Source organism: Mobula hypostoma, chromosome 2, assembly GCF_963921235.1.
Source record: "Mobula hypostoma chromosome 2, sMobHyp1.1, whole genome shotgun sequence".
Classification (NCBI taxonomy): Eukaryota; Metazoa; Chordata; class Chondrichthyes; order Myliobatiformes; family Myliobatidae; genus Mobula; species Mobula hypostoma.
The window spans coordinates 96,686,867-96,709,292 of NC_086098.1; the positions used below are offsets into that span (position 1 = coordinate 96,686,867).

The following is a 22,426-nucleotide window of genomic DNA, read 5'->3' on the forward strand; positions in this document are numbered from 1 at the left end:
TAGTTGGAACTTGCATGCAATGGTGTAAGTTGTGGTAAGGCTATATTTGGAATACTGTGTACAGTTTTAATCGCTGTTCTAGGGAAGGCGTAGATAAGCTGGAAAGAGTGCAGAAAATATTTATGAGGGTGAGAGAGGTTGGTAAACTACGTCTTTATTCCTTGGAAAAGTAGGAGAATAAGAGCTAACCTTATAGAAATATCTTAAATTATGAGAGGCATAGATAAGGTGGTAAGGGAGTCCAAAACATTGGGGGGAGGGCGTGTAGATTTAAAATGAATGTACAAAAATCTTAAAGGAACCTGAGAGGCAACTTTTTCATATAAAGGGTGGTAAATGTATGCAACAAACTGCCAAAGGAACTGGTTGAGGCAAGTACAGTAGTTCCACTTAAGAAGAACATGGAGGGATAGGGCTAAGAGGAATATGGACCAAAGACAAGAAATTGAAACTGATTGGATGGTCATTGTAATTGGCATGAACTGGTTGGGCCGAAGGGCCTATATCTACTATACTACTCTGACTCCTCCCACGCTGGACATTCTGTTTACTCCTCCTTCCCAACAGGCAGATGATACAAAAGCTTGAAAGCACCTGTCCCCAGGCTCAAGGACAGCTTCTATCCTGCTGTTATAGAACTATTGAACTCTTGTAAAATAAGATTGATCTCACAATCCACCTCATCGTGGATTGTCTGCCTGCATTGCACTACCCCATCTGTAATCTACTCTGTAATATCTATTCTGCATTGTGGGTTACTGTTTTCCCTTGTACTAACTCAATGGGGTGATATAATGAAATGATCTGAATGGATGACAAGCAAAACAGTTTTTCACTGTACTTCAGTGCATGTGACAATAATAAACCAGATCAGGAAGTTTAATATGTGGTAACTATCCAATTGAAACTTTTTGACTTGTCCTAGCTTTGTTGTACACATTCCTCTCCTGTGTTCTCTGACTAAAAATTAATGTTAAGTCTCTCTTGTACCCAGTCTGACAAAAGATCACAGACTTGAAATTTTGCTTGTTTTCATCCCATTGATGCTACCTGACCTGCAGAGGTTTTTTTTTCAGCCTTTCGTGTTCTTGTTTAAATGTACTTCAAGTTATTTCTCAGACACTAATAGTGCAATATTTAATAGTTATTTCATCCTCATACAACCTTGTTTCTTGGAGACGAAGGTAATGAAACTTAACCTGTGTGGGTGCTGAATCTCTGACTAGGCTTAAAGATTATGTCTCTCAAAATTTGATTTTTTTTGAGGAAGTAGCTAAGAAAATTGATGAAGGCAGAGTGATAGACATCAGTAAGGCTTTGACAAGGTCCAACTTGTAAACAGGTCACAAGGAATGAGAGATATGTTGAAAATTCAAAAAATTTCTTGATGATAAGAGACAGTCTAGTGGTGGGTGAGTGTTTTTCTAACTGGAGGTTTGAAAAACTAGAAACATGTCTCCATAACATGTTGTCTCAAAGGTATTGGTGCTGGGATCTTTGTTCTTTACAACAAATGATTTGGTTTCAAGATGTAGCTAGTTTGATTAGTAATTTTGCAGATAGCATAAGAATTTGTGGAGTCATAGATAATGAAAAATGTATTTTTAAGGATACAGCAGCACATAGATCATCTGGAAAGCTGAGTGGAGCAGTGACAGATGGAACAATCTGAAAGTGTGAAGCTGTGCACTCTGGGAAGTCGGATTCTGGCAGGACGTAATAAAAAGCAAGGACTGAAGCATTGATATACAGAGAAAACTTAGGATACAAGTCCATAGTTTACTGGAACTGGCAACGTAGGTGGATAGAGGAGTGAAGGAGGCATTAAGAATGCTTGCCTTCATAGGCTGAGATATCGAGTAAAAGGGTTGACACATCATGTACCTGCACAAACATTGGTTAAACCTTGGAGTACTGTGTACAGTTCTGGTTGCTACAGTACAGAAAAGAATCAGTAGCAGTAGAGAGAGTACAGAAAAGATTCACCAGAATATTGAAGTCATAGTGTTATACAACACAGAAACAAGTTCTTTGGCCCAACTCATTCATACTAACCAGGATGTCTTCCTGAGCTTGTCCAATTTGCTGTCATCTGGCACATATCCCACTGAACCGTTATGATCCATTTACCCGTTTGAATGTCCTTCAAACATGGTATCTTAATAATTTCTACCTTCTGGCAGTTTATTCTGTATACCTACCGTCCTCTTTGTGGAAAAACCTGCCTTTCACGTCCCCTTTAAATATTTTATCTCTCACCTTAAACCTAGGCTGTCTGGTTTTAAACTTTAATCTAACTACTCCAATAACACTGTACAAAAGAGACAGGTTGATTTATTAATCTTGTACTGAATTTTTATGGAGTTTAGAGTGCAGGACGAATTGTGCATGTGGTTCCCATTAACTAAGACTATTCCATACAATATTTTGTAATCTAACTATATCTCCTAGTTAAAGAATTTCAATGATTAGAATTAATTTCTGTGTATTTGCTTCATTTACAGGGAAGCAACTTTGTGGTACCAGAAACCTGCATGCAACATGCCTACAATTTCCATTATAATCTTTGTTCAAGCTTACTACTGGCTTATAAGGGCCTTTTCAACTATTTTGTTGTGGTCACTAAAGAATTGCCTTCATCTCGCAGGATGGAATTGGGTAAGTAGATAATTTAAATTTCTCTTTTTGAATTATGAATTTCACCCCAATGCTGACCAGATTAATATTTACATAATGTACTAGTTCATTGAAAATCAGAAAACTGCAAATGTTGGAAATCTGAAATAAAAACAGTGCTGAAACCACACAGTAGGTCAGAAAGCATCTGTGGAGAGAGAAACAGTTACAGGTCAATATACTATTAACAATAATTGACTGATAAATTTTCACATTTAAAATGAAAGCTGCCAATATAAGTACGGCCTCCACTTCCAGGCTCCCGTCACAGTCCCACTGAATGTGCTGAATGCTGAATTACATTTGTGTGTTCTGAACCAGGTATACTCCTTGTTATTTTACATGAAGCCTTCTTTTGCCACAATGCTGTAGTCACACACCTGGCCTTATTCCTGTCTACACTCTGTACAAATATTTGGTGTACTTCCCAGCTGCACTCCGTATTCACAGTGAACTTCAATCCAGATCATGCTTTATCTGCATACCTGTTCCTCACCAGGCTGCATCTCTCTTGGCCAGGTCTCTACTATGTTTTACCCACATACCTGGCTGTTTCTACCCATCTGTACACCTGGCCCTTCTACCAACACCCTCTAGCCATATACCCGTACATTTTCCTGACTATGATGGAGTTGCGCACCTACAACATTCCAGGCCATGATGGATAAGTTGCCTAGCTAAATTGGAGAAGCTAGATTGTTCTCCTTGGAGCAGAGACTGTTACGAGAGAATTGATAAAAATGCTCAAAATCTTGCTGAGTCCATTACATGTGCACAAAGGGAAATTTCTTACGTTGATTGAAGTGTTGAGACATGGAGGGTACAGGTTTAAGCTGGTTGGCTAAAGAATAAAAGTAACAAGAAAATAATCTTTTACATGGACCGATTAATTATAAGCAACAATTCCTGTTGAATGCTTGGTGAAAATCGATGTAACTTTGTTCAGTCAGGAATTAGGGATTTGCTTTAAAACAGCCGGAGAACTAACTTGCCTTTTCAAAAAACTCAAGATGGATTTATTCAGTGGATTCTTTCTGTGTAGTAACATTTGGCATTGTGTCAAACAAGCTATTGAGAAGGGTGACCAAAGTCATAAGTCATTTTAAAGATCTCCTTAGTATTGTCAGGGGGTTTGGGAAGTTTAAGGGAAGAATTCTTACTGTCGAGACAACAACACTGCAAATAATAAAATAATGAGGAAAAAGAAACCACCTCAATGTATTAGAATCAAGAATTGAAAGCTATTGATGAATTAGAGGAATGGAGCATATATAAAGACAAGGGGGTAGAATAATGTAGTGAATGGAATTTGAACGGAAGAGGAAGACTATTAGAACAAAAGGGTAGTAATTTTAAATTGAAAGCAATGAGGATCAGGAAAATTGTGATGAATAATCAGGATTTGGTCTATGTACTAATACATGAATACAATATAGGCATCAGAGGTTTGGATAACTCAAGATTTACTGGAGGGTGATTAAAAGTAGAAAATGCAAAAAGTACTCAGTAGGTCAGGTCAAATGTGGAAAGAAACAACTGACTTTTCATGGTGAGGGCCCTTTGATAGAACTAAGGAGACAAAAGGAGCTTGTTAAAATATAGTAAGGATGGGAGAGGGGATGTCTCTGATATGGTCACCCTGATTTTACCCTGCGGATTAGCTGTAAACAAAGTTATCAGAGTAAATGGGAGTGATTGGAGAGTGAAAACATATAGTAAAGAATGTGGGCGTTGTGAAATCTGGAGCAGGGAGACAAGCGCAGCAGGACAGGCAAGGTGTATTGTCCGCTTCCAAAGTAAAAAGAAACACAAACAAACTGAGTCAAAATCATAAATGGACAACGAAATACAGATGGAAATCAAATTGCCTGTATTTGTAGTATTCAATATTGAGTCCAGAAGGCTGCAACTTGCCCAAATGGAAGATGAGGTGATGTTCGTTATAAGTTATGATGGGCCTCATTGTAACAGTACAGGAAGCCACAGACCAATATTGCCGAGTGAGATGGAAAACAATAAGCTCAGTGTGAATTCAGCTGTGCCTTAAAGTGATCACCTAGCTTGCAGCTCAACAACTTGTTTTGTCTCCTTTCTCCTTCCTTCTTAAGGTCTTCGGCCTGACTCACTAGCTGCTATATTCTGAACCAAGTCGTTCACATATATTGTAAACAGCAAGGATCTACGCACCAATCCTTGTGGAACACCACTTGTTACAATCATCCAATCAAAAAAAACTACCCTCTATCATTACTCTGTCTCCTGTTACTAAGCCAGAATTTGACCCGGTTTGGCTTGAATTCAATAGAACCTAACCTTTTGGACCAGTCTTCTTCATGGGACTATGTCAAAGCCCTTAATTAAGTCCATGTAAACTACATCTACTACACTCTCCTCATAAATACACATTGTTACAGCCTTAAAGGCTTGACCAATCTGAAATGAGAAGTGCCCTTGACAAAGCCATGCTGGCTATCTCTTATCCATTTCCAAGTGATAATTAATCCTTTTTCTCAGTATTTTTTCCGGTGACTTTCCCACCACTGACATTAGCCTCTTGGGCCTGTTATTGCCAGACTTTTCCCTGCTGCCCTTCTTGACAAAGTCCTCTAGATATCTGATGTGTCACCTCTGACCAGTCAGGGTATAAAAATCTCAGTTAAAGTGGTAGCACTCTTTCCCCTTCCCATAGTAGATTGGGGACTTATTACATTTAAGTCCACTAAGTCATCGTTTATTTATGGAAACTTGTGCTAGAATTTCACCTTCCTCTTTGCTGACAGCATCCTTTTCCTTTCTGAATACTAATGAAAAGTATTCATTTGGGACCTCACCTATATCTTCTGGCTCCATGTACAGGTTCCCCCTGTTGTCCCTAATGGGTCTACTCTTTCCCTGGCTATTTTTCTGGACTTGATATTGAATACTGCAACTTCAGGTAACTTGATTTCTGTATTAGTCATCCTCCTGTAATATCAGTTTGTTTGGTATCTTTTCTCCCCTCTTTTCTCTTTATTACCTCTGGGAGTAGGGTGCATGCCCAACTGCACTGCGTCTATCCTGCAGGGCATGTCTCCCTGCTTTGCATTTGCCTACTCCTAACATTCTTTTATCAATGTTCTTCTGTCTATGTGCTCACTCTCTTAACTGCTCCCGTTCACTCATTGACTAGATAACCTTGTTTATGGCTTATCCTCATGTCACCCCAGTTTTACCCTATCAGATACACCACCCCCACCTCCACTCCACCCATCCTGCAGCTTAACACACTCCTTTTGTCGTCTTCCCAGTTTTGATGAAGGCTCTTTGATCTGAAATGTTAATTTTGCCTCTTTTCCACAGATGCAGCCTGATCTGCTGAAAATTTGCAGCATTTCTATTTTATTTTCTGATTTCCAGTAACTACTTTTATTTTCTTTTATTGGAGGATAGTAGATCTCAGGATAGCTCTTGAAATTGTTGAGGGTAAAATTGATAATCATGTATTTGTCAAAGATTTTGATCCATAGATGGCTGACGTCCAGGTAGGAATTGGCATTGGTGGAGTGGAACATTTAGGGAGTATGTATTCAGACTGAAGAGTTTGCAAACAATTTACTTCAGTTTGAAATAGTCACCAGGGAGAAGATACAAGGATATGAAAATCACTTGCTTTGCTTTTCAGTGTGTAAGCAAAATAATTTGGAGATCATGTAAGATTGGCTGTCTTTCTCATCTAAAATCGGAGTTAACAAAGTTTTGGGAGAAAATAAGTACAGCGTCATAGTCCACTTGTGGGAGCTGATGTTGTGTCACCTTATAATGGTGCAGAATGTAGGCCAAGCATAGTTTCCAAGTGTACCCCACAGGCAGCAGTTCATGAGTACAGGCCCTCCAGTAACAATCAGGTAGCTAAGGCTGAAGCCAAGTGAAGTGAAGCACAGAAGTGACATTAAAGATGTAATACTTAAGTGTGTCAGATACTGAACGAAAGTTTGTACATCACAGATTCAGAATCTATGTGGTATTAGAATCATTTTGATATCAAAATAGTAGAATGATATTTGGAGATCTTGAAACAAGCACTCTAGACTAAACAAGAGATCTGTGACTAAAGAAACCTCAAGGAATAAAAGGGCATGTTTTGGTACCTTATTGGTACTTTAACTCTTTGATTTCATATTAACCCCGTTTTTAGACCATAAGACATAGCAGAATTAGGCCATTCAGCCCTTTGAGTCTGCTCTGCCATTCCATTATGGCTGATTTATTATCCCTCTCAACCCCATTCTCCCTCCTTTTTGTAATCTTTGATGCCCTGACTAATCAAGAACCTATCAACTACCGCTTTACATACAGCCAAATACTTGACCTCCACAGCCATCTGTGGCAGTGAATTCCACAGATTCATTACCCTCTGGCTGAAGAAATTCCTTTGCTATTCCAAATGGTCACCTCTCTATTCTGAGAAGGTGCTCTTTGATCCCAGATCCCCCCACTATAGGAAACATCCTCCCCAAATCCACCCTATTTAGGACTTTCAATATTCAATAGGTTTCAATGAGATACCCTTCATTCTTCTAAATTCCAGGAAGTACAGACTCAGAGTCATCAAACACGCCTCGTATGTGAACCTTTCATTCCCAGAATCATACTCATGAGCCTACTCTGGACCATCTCGCCAGCACGTTTTCTTAGATAAGGGCCCAAAGCTGTTCACAATGCTCCAACTGCAGTCTTAACAATGCCTTATAAAGCCTCAGCATTACATCCTTGCTTTTATGTTCTAGTCTCCTTGAAATAAATCCTAACATTTAACTTGCCTTCCTTCCCACCAACTCAACCTGCAAGTTAACTTTTAGGGAATCCTGCATGAGTACTCCCAAGTCCCTTTGCACCTCTGATCTTGGAATTTTCTCCCCATTTAGAAAATAGTCTGCGCCTTTATTTCTTCGATCGAAGTGCATGACCATACATGATATTTCATCACCACTTCTTTGTTCATACTAGTATCTTTCCTCTCGTACCATGATCTTGTTAAGTAGCCTCATGTGCAGCACCTTGTCAAAGGCCTTCTGAAAATCCAAGTAAGCAATATCCTCTGACTCTCCTTTGTCTATCCTGCTTGTTATTTCTGCAAAAATTCCAACAGATTTCTCAGACAAGAGAACCCCTTTAGGAAACCATGCTGACTTTGGCCTATTTTGTCATGTGCCTCCAAGTATCCCAAAAACTCATCTTAATAATGGAATCTTCCCAACCTCTGAAATCAGGCTGACTGGGCTATTATTTCCTTTCTTCGGCCTTCCACCCTTCTTAGAGTGGAGTGACATTTGCAATTTTCCAATTCTCCGGGATCTAGTGATTCTTGAAGGATCACTGCTAATGTCTCCACAATTTCTTCAGCTACCTCTTTCAGAACCCTAGGATGTAGTCCATCTGGTTCAGTTGACTTGTCTGCCTTCAGACCTTTCAGCTTCCCAACCACCTTCTCCTTAGTAATAGTGACTACACTCACTTCTGCCCCCTAATACGCTTGAATTTATGGCATACTGCTAGTGTCTTTCACAGTGAAGACTGATGCAAAAAAACTTGGCAAAGTCCATCTGCCATTTCTTTGTCTCTCATTATTACTTCTCCAGTGTCCTTTTCCAGTTGTCCAATATCCACTCTTGCCTTTCTTTTATTCTTTATATTTCTGAAAGCCATTGAAATCCAGTATCTTTCTCAGAAAGTGGGGAGCAGCACTGTTGGATTTTAGTAGGCTAGGAATACAGTTATCTAGGTAAAATGGTATATTTCATCATTAAATCTGAAGGTAATAACAAATAGAATATTATACCCTCTTCTCACATGTTCTTTTCCCAAGATGTGAATCTGAGGAATAGCATTTAAACATAGCAGTTAAACATTTTCTTGAACTAAAGACTAAAAGATGTTTGCAGAAATATTAACTGTATTAGTTAGGGCCTTTTGTTTTGTATATCAATACATATTTTATTTCAGTAAGTTTACTTGTCAAATCCTTGTCCTGCACATTATTTTTCATTTGTACAAATTCAGTGTTTGTAGAACAAACTAATGCAGATTGACAAAGACAAACAATTCTGGGTGTTTGGTGAAATTCATCTCTTATTGACTGCAGTTTTTGTAACAGCATCTATTTTGTATTCAGTAAGAAAATGTATTGTTCTAGATTTCTGTTCTTCATTGAGAAAGTGTTTTGTCTTGAATTTTAAATCCCTTTAATCACATTTATATTTTGGAGAATCAGAATCAGGTTTTCATTAAAATATTTTATAAAAATATTTCACATTTAATTATTTAAAAATCACTTTTTCTTAGGCTTTCTTTAATGTGTTGAAAATTGGTGTATTTAATACAAACTGGTATTGTGTGTTATACTTTATATGTTTCCTCAAACTCCTTTAAATTCTGAGAATAAAATGGTAATGTCTGCTATTTCACTAACAGGTATAAGTTCACTTTATTGATCTTATCTGACTTTAAGTATAATTTAATTTCTCTCAAAACCAAATATGAATTATTTTTAATTGTTGCTAGACTGAGGCTGCCTGCTCATTTTACGTGGGATGTTGATTGGCCCCAGAGGTTAATCTACGAGACCTTGTATCAATGTTGAATTTAAATTTGGTCATCAAAAATGAAATGGCGGGATAATACCTAATTACTCTGGCTAAACAAAAATGTTATTGTTTCCTTTTGTGGCACAATTTTGGCATTAACTAAAATGTTGTAAATAGTCAGGAGGTCAAGCAACATTTGTGGAGAGCAAAAGTTTCCATTACAGATCTTGTCCTTTTATCATTCATACACCATCAACAGTAAACATAACTCTCTTGCTCACTCCGTCTCCAGATGCTGCCTGACGCACTGAATATGCCCAACATTTCTGTTCTGTGCTTTTTGCTTGATATTTAACAATTATAATCAGTGTGATATTTTATATAAGTAGATATTACAGATGAAAAGAATCCAAGAAGATTAGGAAGAAATCCTTACATGATCACTTAATCCTCATACCTCATATCGCATTCAAAGATTGTCACTGATACAGAACCATTTGGAACATTTGAAGTATCCTTGCCCTTCTGTGACCTACCTCAGGTCCAGCTCTAGTTCTTGGGTTTGGGATGCTTATATTGACCAAAAAGATAATATTTACAAAATATAATTTTTGGGCTAAATTGGTATCTGGAGAGAAACTGTTCAACAACATATTCCACAATAGCCATTTCTGGGTTAAATTCAGTGACAAACTTGTGCCACTAAGTAATCAAGATACCATAATATAATGCTTTTCTCTCAGTGACAACAGTGATCCTTGAAATAATTCTTTGTTTTTTTTTTCATGCATTTGTTAACCATGCCACAATGTGCCAAGAAAGAGCAGAGCATCCTACTCCAAATAAAGCAAACAATGTCTTAGACTTTCAAAATTCTTCTTAACATTCATTTATTTCAGATAATTTAATAGGCTTTTCTATTTATTTGTCCTTGTTGCAGATTCTATGAACAGCTGCTAAGCAATGATATAACTAACCTCTTAAGCTTTTGATACCACTTCTGTGCACAGCAAGAAACTGATTTAAACTTTATGCACCAACCCTGCGCACTGCAAAAGTCTATTGTTTTTCAGTTATTAATTTCAGTGTTTGCAAAAGGACAAAATGTTGGTACAAATTATCTTTTTTTAGATTATGTTAATAATTATGTATTACAGCATGTGAATTGATTTGAAAATCAAATCACAACATGGGATAATCTCAAAATTTACAGCAAGTTATTGCCATTTAGCCTGTAATTCACCTTGTTTTACTACCTCCAGCTTTCATCATACCTATGTTTGTAGATACTTACAGTATCTTTTTATTGAGAATCCTGTGCAGATGTGCCTTGTTTAAAGGAAGTGTTAAAACTGCCATTATGCTCTTGCCCATGAAATTTCTTTGGATATAAAATAATCTTCATTAACGAGACATCTCATTACTTCTGTGGTTAATCCTACTTTATTTCCTGCATTCTAGGTAACTGTGGGGCTCAATTATGAGCAGTGATTGTGAGAACTCATGAGATAAAAGCTGTGACAGAAAGCAAGTCTTCATACAGAACTATCTCAATCAATCTTAACTCTACTTAAAACAAAAGGAAGGGAACATAGAACATTACCGCACAGTGCAGGCCCTTAGACTCACAATGTTGTGTCTCAAAGATCAATCTAACCCTTCCCTTCTATATAGCCCACCATTTATCTATCATCCATGTGCCTACCTAAGAGTTTCTTAAATGCCTGTAATGTGGTTTCCTCTACCACCACCTCCAGCAGTGCATTCCACACATCCACCACTCGCTGTACAGAACATCTCATTATACTTTCCTCCTATCATCTTAAAATTATACCCCCAGTATTAACCATCTCTGCTATGGGAAAAAGTCTCTGGCTATCCACTTGATCTTTGCCTCTTATCATTTTGTATACCTCTTACGACGTCACCTCTCGCTCTTCTTCACCCCAAAGAGAAAAGCCCTACCTCGCTCAAGACAATCCATCTACTGCAAACAGCATCCTAGCAAATCTCCTCTGCAACCTTCCTGTAATGAGGCAACCAAAACTGAACACAATATTTTAAGTGTGATTTAACCAGCTTTTTATCAGTGTTTTATAGGGTTGCAATATTACCTTGCTGCTCTTGAACATCACCAACCTTCATGTCATCTGCAACCTTACTAACCCACCCTTCCACTTCCTAATCTAAGCATTTATATAAATCACAAAGAGCAGGGGTCCAAGAACAGATCCCTGTGGAACACCACTGGTTGCTGAACTCCAGGCAGAATATGATCCATTACTACCACTTACCTTCTATGGGCAAGACAATTCTGTATCCATATAGCCAAGTTTCCCCGAGTCGCATGCCTCCTAACTTTCTGAATGAGAATAAGATGGGGAATCTTATCAAACACCATATACAGCAAACCCACTGCTCTACCTTCGTCAATGTGCTTTGTCATATCCTAAAATAATTCAATCGGGCTCATGAGGCATAACCTGCTTCTTCACAAAGCTTCGTCAAATGCTCGTAAATCCTGACTAAGAATCTTCAATAATTTGCTCACCACTGAAGTAAGACTCATTGGTCAATAATTCCTAGGGTTATCCCTACACCCTTTCTTGAACAAAGCAATAACATTTGAACAAAGGAATAACATCTGGTACTATTACTGTAGCCAGTGAGGATGCAAAGAACATCACCAAAGGTGCAGCAGTCCTTTCCCTTGCTTCATGTAGTAACCTGGTATATCCCATCTGGCCCCAGGGACTTGTCTATCTTAAAGTTTTTCAAAAGTTCCAGCAAATTTGATATGTTCAAGCATATCAATCTGTTTTACGCTGTCCTCACAAAACATCAAGGTCCTTTTTACTGGTGAATATTGAAGTAAAATGTCCATTAAGGACTTCCATACCTCCATTGATTTAAGACGTATGTTTGCTCTTCTATCCCTGATTGTCTTACCTCCACGTATGCGTAGAACGCTTTGGGGTTTCCCTTAATCCTACTTGCCAAGGCCTTATCATGCCCCCTTCTAGCTCTCCTATGTCTTCAGCTGCTTCTTGGCTACCTCATAACTTTCTACAGTCCTGTCTGATCCTTGCTTCCTAAAACTTTAAGTAAGTTTCTTTCTCCCTCTTGATTAGATGTTCCACATCATTTGTCAACCATGGTTCCTTGTCAAAAGTGGGGGAAAATGCACCCAATTGACAACTTTTATGAACACCTAGTATTTCACTGCCAATCATTTTTTCTTTCTACATCACTTTGATGTCGATAGATGTATGTAGCAACTCATTTACATCAGTTAATTCCATAAACTAAAGTAAATGAAATGTTGTTTGATCTTTGAAAGTTTCTTGATCTCTTCAAATAATTTCTCTGAAACTTTTATACTTAACGGAGAGCTTAAGTAGTTACTGGGTTTAATGTCTCACATAAAAGTAGATGTTCTCGACATCCGTTCATCTTGGAATGGCATGAACTCATGATTGTTGCTTAGTAGGGGATTTAAAGGTTATGGGGAAAAGGCAGGAAGGTGGAGATGAGTCCATGGCCCGATCGGCCTGATCTTATTGAATGGTGGTGCAGGCTTGTTGGGCCAGATGGCCAATTCCTGCTCCTATTTCTTATGTTGTTATGATTTTCTGAACCAGACAAAAGAACATGAGAAATAGAAGCAGGAGAAGGCCACTTGGCTAATCCTCTGCCTCATTGACAGCTTGCATCTCTTGCCTCAGAACTGTTGATTTTCTGGCTATATCAAGCAACTGAACATCGTACAGTTTTATTCAATTGGGAGTTCCCTGTGGGTTAAGATATTTATTCTAATCTCTGCCACCTACCTTGTCAATCCTATTAAGAGATTTGTACAGTTGACAAATTTACTTCTACACTTGACAGTGTTGGCCCAGTCCATTGAGTCTTTCCTCAATAAACAAATCAATGCCAAAATTCAGTCCAGTGAAAAGCATTACTATTAGAACAAGACAGAAATGTGAAGGCATTAAAAGTGTGCCTTGTTTATAAAGTTAGCTAAACAGATTTAGTTTGTTAGTCATTAATTGCACAATCAGTTGGATTGATTCAGTTGGGAAATATGGATTTGATATTACTCTTTAAAACTTGGTGCAGAATTTTACTTCCAAGAAGTAAACACAGCAAGAAATATCTTGTGCTAACTTCACTAGTGTTCTACTTTAGTAGTTGAAATGAATGCTACTTGGAATTCATGCAGGGAAGCAAAAACTATCCTCAGCAATAAATGAATCAAGCCTAAAACATAAATGTTGATTCATATAGTAGTTTTCAATTTTAGAGGTTGACTTGGATATTATATCATTTAAAAATTTTTTCTAATTAAGTTTAATATTGTTCTAACTATTCACATTCAAAGAAAAATAATCTGGCAAAGTTTAAATGTTCAGGACACAAACATGAGAAAACAATTTCTGTTACAGCACTCTGAATCCTGGTTTCTCATAATTAATTACATTTAGTTCAATGCAAGTTACTACTAAATGTTACCATCTCAGGAAGCTGCTGTTATCGCTGTGGAACTCTAATGGCATTCTAGCCTTGATGTGAAAACTTAAGGTTATATCTAAGACTTTTTCCAAGAACTCTAGAAACATGTATAAAGTAATTGGGAAATATCTCCATTTTTGGACATGAGACAAGATTTTGAATGTCCATCTATGAATTTTAAATAAACTTTAATATTGATAAACTTTCATTCTGCATTGAAGACTTCCACATGATGCATTACGGGGCAGTGGGTTGTTTTATCATAATGGAGAAGTCTCAAAGACACAGAAATATTGTTTTTATTTTTAGCCATACAACTCAGAGTAGGTTCTTCCAGCCCTTTGCGCCACATCAACCCAGCAACCCCTAACCTAATCACAGGACAAATTACAATAACTAATTAACCTACCTGGTACATCTTTGGACTGTACGAGGTCATCATGGAAAACTCCTGCATTGTACGAGAAGGATGTACAGTGACTTCTTGCAGAATGGCACCAGAATTGGAATCTGAACTCCGGAAGGCCCTGAGCTATAATAGTATTGTGCTAACCACTACACTGCTATGGTGCTTCATATTGTCTGAAGTTCACACTTCTGGGGTAGGGCCACTCATGATCCAAAATCAACTGACAGGAGGAACAGGCAGAAAAAGCTGTTGCTCTAAAAGCTTGAATGTGGAAGAAGTCCTGTACTGGTCGAATACTGGTGATAGGACCAATCCTACGATTCCTGGAGCTGTTCAACCAAAATATCTGCATGGTGGCAGCAGATGCATGATGACTGTCTTAAACCTGTTCCAGAACAGAGGGTATCCTTCAGCATCCACATCCACAACTGAGCAGCTCTCTTCAAAGTACCTTCTTTTCACCCCAAGTTTTGGGGTGGGTGTGTTGGGAGAACGAGAGAAGTTGCCTCAAACATACAGTACTGAGCAAATATATCAGGCATATATTTACATCTAGGGAACCCAAGACATTCACACAGTACTGTAGTAATTTTATCTATTACACTGTACTGATGCTGCAAAAAACAATTTCATGACGTGAGTGATGATATACAATTCTGATATGGGTCTCCATAGTGGACTGAGCATGCAAAAAGGGGGATCATAGTTAGGGAAAGGAGAGGGAGCAGGAAGCACCAGAGAGATCTTCTGTAATGATCAATAAAGCAATTGTTTGGAATCAAATGACCTTGCCTGTTTTATTAGGGTTAGGTGTGTCTGCACCTGCACGTTGTCAAATGTCGTACTATACAAAAGTCTGAGGCACCCTAGCTATATATATGTGCCTAAGACTTTTGCAGAGAACTATTTCTCCTGGTTCAGAAACTGCGTCCTGCCGAAGGGTTTCGGCCCGAAACGTCGACTGTACTTTTTCCCATAGATGCTGCCTGGCCTGCTGAGTTCCTCCAGCATTTTGTGTGTGTGTTGCTCGGATTTCCAGCATCTGCAGAGTTTCTCTTGTGTGCAACTAAACCACTATTGCTGTGGTTGTAATGTGAGAAAACTAAACTTCTGAACTTAGAATGTGAGGACACTCAATGATAACCTATAGAGTAAATGCATGGAAAGATGTCATTGTCCTCAAGAGCTACAGAAACACAGCAACAACATTTCGACCTTTATCAAAACCTCACTTGCCAGGAAGGAACAGCAGTTTGGTAATTAGCAATTTTCTAGGGTTACATCTTCTGGAAAAGGAAATTAAACCATAGTACCTGAATGGACAGTTGGCTTTTCTGTCAGGAACTAGATTAGCATAGCACTTCTTGCGTGTCAGCAAAAGGCTGATCACACACTTCATCAAATCTTTTTTTAAACTAATACTCCACTGTTGTGAACACAATGCTGTATTGTCTGGGCAAAATTCTACTGTGATCCCAATGATAGTTCTTGTTGCTATGAGACCAGGATTCATTCCACACCAATGGCACTCGGATTCATGATCTTTTTGATTTGAAGTGAACTTCCTTCATCAGAAGGCAAAGCCATCCTATATCTACATACTTCCAAATGAAGGCTAAAGTCGAACTGCTTTTGTGATGTGGTAGACAACTAACCAGTGAAGGTAGCAAATGAAATTCAGGACTATGAAGACCACCACATCACATGTTACTTCCTTCTGGTCAACCTATAAACCCTACTCCATCAAACAAAATTGCCTTCAATCACATGACACCTCCTTATTCCTTAGGAAAGATGATGGCATCTGTCAGTTTTCAGAATCCACAAATGTAAATTCAACATATCATAGGAAGCCCTTCAAGCTGTCTCATAACACTGTGGAGGATTTCCTTGGCAAATCATTATCCATTTAAGAGTTGAAGCCATCATGCAGGTGCATAGCAATAAAGCCTTTGGGGTTTAAAAAAAAGGTAAGCATCCAGAGCTCAATTATGGCAGCAGCTTTCAACATGTATCAGACTCCTCCCGGTTATCCTTCATCTCCAGCCATTCCTGAAGAGCATGACCATTGAGATAATCTACAAGAAAGGAAACAAAACCAACTGCAAACTACAGGAAGATTTACTTCCTGTCCACAATAGGAGAGATCCTGGACAGATTTCACCTGAACCACCACCATCCTGGCACTGAAAAGGTTCTCTTAAAAACCCTATACCTTCCTGTTCTCCACAACTGTGGATATGGTGTGTAAGGGGTTTCTTCTTTTATGTTACTGCTAAGTCTAATAAAATGGCTTCTCTGTAATGTTAACTGCTGAGTTAACGGTAGCAGCTTGTTTGGGTTATAATTACTGATAATGAGAATTGTATTCATTTGCCAACCAGTTGGGATAGATGTTTTTCTTTCTTGTGTGTCTGTAAGCTATTGTTTTCACGGGCTTTGGGCAGAATGGGGACAGAGAGAGAAAACGTGATGAGAGAGATGCTATAAGATGGGAATCCAAGGCCCAGGGCTTTTCTGAAGGAGAACCGAAGAGGAAGGATGTGCTGGACGCACTCTGGTCGACCACCGTGGTTCGTCGAGGAGGTCGGAGGGGATCAAATGGTGGAAAGAAGACTCTTTTAATTGAGCTCCAACGGTTGTGCATGAAGTGGTTGAACTTTGATAAGTTTGGCGCCTTTTACTTTTCTTTTATATTGTATCTCTATTAATTACATAGTTCCAGTAAGATCTATAAAGTGTAATCATTTAATCACATATGGTGTACTGTCTGTAATTTGGCGTGGTGGGGTACATCACACAGCATCTACACAGACTTGATTACCCAGTTTGGCAGGGCCGAAGGCTGCTTCCCCTAGACAAAAGTGAGCTGAGTGAGCCTGAGGCAAAATGGAGACAAAAAATATGGGGAACAGAATTTTTGATTCTGGCCAAGACATTCAAATTCTTAAATTGTAACTCTAGGATCACTCTAGCATCTTGATTACCCATTGAAGTTTGTCACTTTTGATGGCCCCTGTCCTGAATGAAAGAGCTGAAATTGAGATCCTGCGTCTGGACTCTGATCCTACAAGGTTACACGATTATCCTCCTTCATTCACCAACATCGTATCACCTCAGCTGGGACAAAGCTGGCATTAGTACCTAGTATTGAGTCAACAGGAAGTTTTTTTAATGTTGGTTTCTTCTGGGCAAGAACAAAATTCATCATCAAGGAAATTCCTGATCTTTACCCTTTGTAGAACATGAGAGGAACACAATACCCTCTGTATCAGTCACTATGACAAACCTGTTCTTGGCGACTGTTCCCTTCCTGGACCCCATAATTCTTGACTCCTTTGAAATTACTCATTTATCTATTTTACCAATGAATATATTAAATTATTTAATCCTCTCTTGTTGCTGTCTAATTTCTTAACTCTTTTAAACTCTATTTTTTAAACCTCTTTTAATTCAGTCATTTCTTCAGATATACTGCAAGGAATGCGATATTAATGGAATCAAGCATAAAAGCTGTCTTTTTACACTCCGTGCTCACTTTACTAGGTACTTCCTGTACCTAATAAAGTAGCCACTGAGTGTATGTTCGTGGTCTTCTGCTGCTGAAATCCATCCACTTCAAGGTTTGAAGTGTTGTACGTTCAGTGATGCGCCTCTGCACACACTGTTGTAACACATGGTTATTTGTGTTACTGTCACCTTCCTGGGGGAGGCAACAGTGGCCACGCATCTGGCGTAGAGTCTGGCCCTGTGGCTCAGAAGGGTAGGGAAAGGAAGAGGATGGCAGCAGTGATAGGGGACTCTCTAGTTAGGGGGTCCGACAGGTGATTCTGTGGACGCAGGAAAGAAGCATGGATGGTAGTTTGCCTCCCAGGTACCATGGTCAGAGACGTTTCTGATCGCGTCCACAATATCCTGAAGTGGGAAACTGAACAGCCAAAGGTCGTGGTACATATTGGTACCAACGATATAGGTAGGAAAAGGGAGGAGGCCCTGAAAACAGACAACAGGGAGTTAGGAAGAAAGTTGAGAAGCAGGACCTCGAAGGTAGTAATCTCAGGATTACTGCTTGTGCCACGTGACAGTGAGTATAGCAATAGAATGAGGTGGAGGGAAAATACGTGGCTCAGGGATTCCGATTTCTGGATCATTGGGACCTCTTTTAGGGCAGGCATGACCTGTACAAAAAGGACAGGTTGCACTTGAATCCGAGGGGGTCCAATATCCTGGCTGGGAGGTTTGTTAAGGCTATTGGGGAGAGTTTAAACTAGAGTTGCTGGGGGTGGGAACTGAACTTAAGAGATGGAGGAAGGGGCAGTTGGCTCACAAATAGAGAAAGCTTGTAGACAGTGCGAGAGGGAAGATAGGCAGGTGATAGAGAAAGGATGCACTCAGACCGATAGATTGAGATGTGTCTATTTTAATGCAAGGAGTATTATGAACAAAGCAGATGAGCTTAGAGTGTGGATCAGTACTTGGAGCTGTGATGTTGTGGCCATTACAGAGACTTTGGATGGCTCAGGGACAGGAATGGCTACAGAGTGCCAGGCTTTAGCTGTTTCAGAAAGGACAGGGAGGGAGCCAAAAGAGGTGGGGATGTGGCACTGCTGATCAGAGTGAGTGTCACAGCTGCAGAAAAGGAGGAAGTCATGGAGGGATTGTCTACGGAGTCTCTGTGGGTGGAAGTTATGAACAGGAAGGGGCCGATAACTCTGCAGGGCTTTTTTTTATAAACCACCCAATAGTAACAGAGACATTGAGGAGCAGGTAGGGAGACAGATTCTGGAAAGGTGTAATAATAACAGGGTTATCGTGGTGGGAGATTTTAGTTTCCTAAATATTGATTGACATCTCCCTAGAGCAAGGGGTTTAGATGGGGTGGAGTTTGTTAGGTGTGTTCAGAAAGGTTTCTTGACACAATATGTAAAAAAGCCTACAAGAGGAGAGGCTGTTCTTCATCTGGTATTGGGAAATGAACCTGGTCAGGTGTCAGATCTCTCAGTGGGAGAGCATTTTGGAGATAGTGATTACAATTCTATCTCCTTTACCATAGCATTGGAGAGGGATAGGAACAGACAAGTTAGGGAAACATTTAATTGGAGTAAGGGGAAATATGAGGCTATCAGGCAGGAACTTGGAAGCAGAAATTGGGAACAGATGTTTTCAGGGAAACGTATGGCAGAAATGTGGCAAATGTTCAGGGGATAATTGCGTGGAGTTCTGCATAGGTACATTCTAATGAGACATGGAAAGGATGGCAGGATACAGGAACCGTGGTGTACAAAGGCTGTTGTAAGTCTAGTCAAGAAGAAAAGAAGAGCTTACAAAAGGTTCAAAAAACTAGGTAATGATAGAGATCTAGAAGATTATAAGGTTAGCAGGAAGGAGCTTAAGAATGAAATTAGAAGAGCCAGAAGGGGCCATGAGAAGGATTAAGGAAAACCCCAAGGCATTCCACAAGTATGTGAAGAGCAAGAGGGTGAGACGTGAGGGAATAGGACCAATCAAGTGTGACAGTGGAAAAAATGTGTATGGAACCGGAGGAGATAGCAGAGGTACTTAATGAATACTTTCCTTCAGTAGTCACTACGGAAAAGGATCTTGGCGATTGTAGGGATGACTTAGAGCGAACTGAAAAGCTTGAGCATATAGATATGAAGAAAGAGGATGTGCTGGAGCTTTTGGAAAGCATCAAGTTGGATAAGCCACTGGGACCGGATGAGATGTACCCCAGGCTACTGTGGGAGGCGAGGGAGGAGATTGCTGAGCCTCAGGCAATGATCTTTGCATCATCAATGGGGACGGAAGAGTTTCCGGAGGATTGGAGGGTTGTGGATGTTGTTCCCTTATTCAAGAAAGGGAGTAGAGACAGCCTAGGAAATTATCGGCCAGTGAGTCTTACTTCAGTAGTTAGTAAGTTGATGGAAAAGATCCTGAGAGTCAGGATTTATGAACATTTAGAGAGGCATAATATGATTAGGAATAGTCAGCATAGCTTTGTCAAAGGTAGGTCGTGCCTTACGAGCCTGATTGAATTTTTTGAGGATGTGACTAAACACATTGATGAAGGTAGAGCAGTAGATGTAGTGTATGTGGATTTCAGCAAGACGTTTGATAAAGTACCCCATCGAAGGCTTATCAAGAAAGTTAGGAGGCATGGGATCCAAGGGGACATTGCTTTGTGGATTCAGAATTGGCTTGCCCACAGAAGGCAGAGTCATTTTCTGCATGGAGTTCGGTGACCAGTGATGTGCCTCAGGGATCTGTTCTGGAACCCCTTCTCTTTGTGATTTTTATAAATGACCTGGATAAGGAAATAGAGGGATTGGTTAGTTAATTTGCTGATGATGCAAAGGTTGGGGGTGGTGTGGGTAGTGTGGCGGGTTATCAGAGGTTATAGCAGGGCATTGTTCAGTTTTGCTGTGACTAAATTCTGGTAGATACTATCAGAAGGTTGGAAACAGTTCAAAAAACAATTTACCATCACCTTTTCAAGAGCAATTAGGAATGGGTGCCACATCTTGACAAGTAATTGAAAACAAGTCTGGACAACATTGTAAACGGTGAACCATTTTCCTTAATTTGGGCAATATTTCAGCCTATTACCACTTCTTCCAACCCTTTATTGGGCATTGCTTTTGTTATATGATCCTTTTGCACCTTCATAAAATAGCCTTGTCTTTTTACACTGGCCAGAAACATTAACTGTTTCTTTGCCCTCGGGTTCTACATGGTCTGTGAATATTTCAAACAATTTCTGTTGATGTTTCAGATTTGCAATATTTATTATATTTTGCCAAAGTGTTTTCATGTACTTAAAAAAAACTTAAACAATCCATTCCTTACATTTGGCTCTCCAGCCACCCACTCATCTTTGTGTATCGATACAGGCTTTATTGCACTTATCTTTTGTTGCCCCACTTGCGCAAATCTCCTTCAAACCACATTCCAGTAGTCATCCCAAGAAGATGAATGGGTTCTGACTGGCAGCTGTGACTCACTTGGAGGATCCACACCTGAGCTGCCTTTGTGATCTTTTGACAACTTGCTGTTGTTAAAGATATTTTTAACTGTTTTAGTTGATTATCAAGTGACATTTAAAATCTTTCTGAACTGTTTTTAAATAATTTTCAAATTACAAATATGTAAAAATGCACTTAAATAGTATAAACCTAATTAAAGTCATTAAGTGTCAGAAAGATGGCATCATCGGATACATTTACTATGTTTAAGAGGTATTAGACAGACATTTAAATAGGCAAGACAAAAAAATTCAATTCTAAATGCAGGCAGATAACCTAAGAATAGATGGGCAAAGAGGGCAGCATGAACAAGGTGGGCTGATGGGCCAGATTTTATACTATACAGTCTATGACTTTATAATTCTTAAAATTAAACAAGAAAGCATTTACATGTTTATATTAATGTTGACAGTTCTATCCGAATAAATGGAGCTGCATAACATACAATATATCAACCATGGCTGATAAATAATTGAGGGACTGAATGTGAAGTCCATCTCAGTTCTTTAGGTGCTTTTCCTCAACTCTGCTGAGTGCAACGGTGGAGCAGAAAGCCAGATACTTCACAGTCTTGACATCAAAGTCTCCTCATTGCAAAGCTCAGGCAAGGAAGATTGAGATGAGCTGACATATGATGAACACTTTGTTGTAACATTTTATGGATAGAAGTGGTATTTGGCTTGACTTCAGGAAGAAGAATTTATCTTTTCATGACAGACATTTACTATGTCTTTGCACACATCACCAAGTGAAACCTCTTTCAGTACCGTCTGAACAATAGGATGTGATCTTTTTCAATTAAAATTACCCCTTAACCTATAAGCAACAGGCTATAAATCTTAAAGGAGCATGCAACTTTGAAATGTTGTTTGAAATCGTAGTTTATTAGTGACTTCAGTTCCATGAGCTACATGAAAATTTATGGTTGATTTTTTTATGGCTAATACTGCCATTTTCGATTACCCTTTTAATTAAATTTCTAATACTCTTTGCATGGTTTATGGCTGCTAGCTTTCTCAAACCTCTATAATATGTCCTTTTATATGTTGTATATTTTAGAGAAATGTATTACAGTGAATATTTGCTGAGTGTACTGTTGTGAGAATCTTTAACAGAAAAACACTGAACTAATAAATTCTTGTTTATATATGTCTGCTAATCTTTTGCTTGGCTTTGATATTACAAGAACGATAGCTCAAGCTCAAGCTCACATAATAAATTTAAGTGCTGAAAGCTTTGACTGT

General features: G+C 39.0%; 1 protein-coding gene across 4 annotated transcripts in view; it reads left to right on the forward strand.

Annotated features, from left to right (window-relative positions):
• fam135a (family with sequence similarity 135 member A) overlaps nucleotides 1–22,426 on the forward strand; it is a 122,662-nt gene that overhangs the window by 51,826 nt on the left and 48,410 nt on the right. For all 4 annotated transcript variants that reach the window (XM_063040282.1, XM_063040284.1, XM_063040283.1 and 1 more), the window contains one exon: nucleotides 2,505–2,658. In XM_063040282.1, coding sequence (XP_062896352.1) covers nucleotides 2,505–2,658 — 154 coding nt within the window. The remainder of the gene's footprint in view (nucleotides 1–2,504; nucleotides 2,659–22,426) is intronic.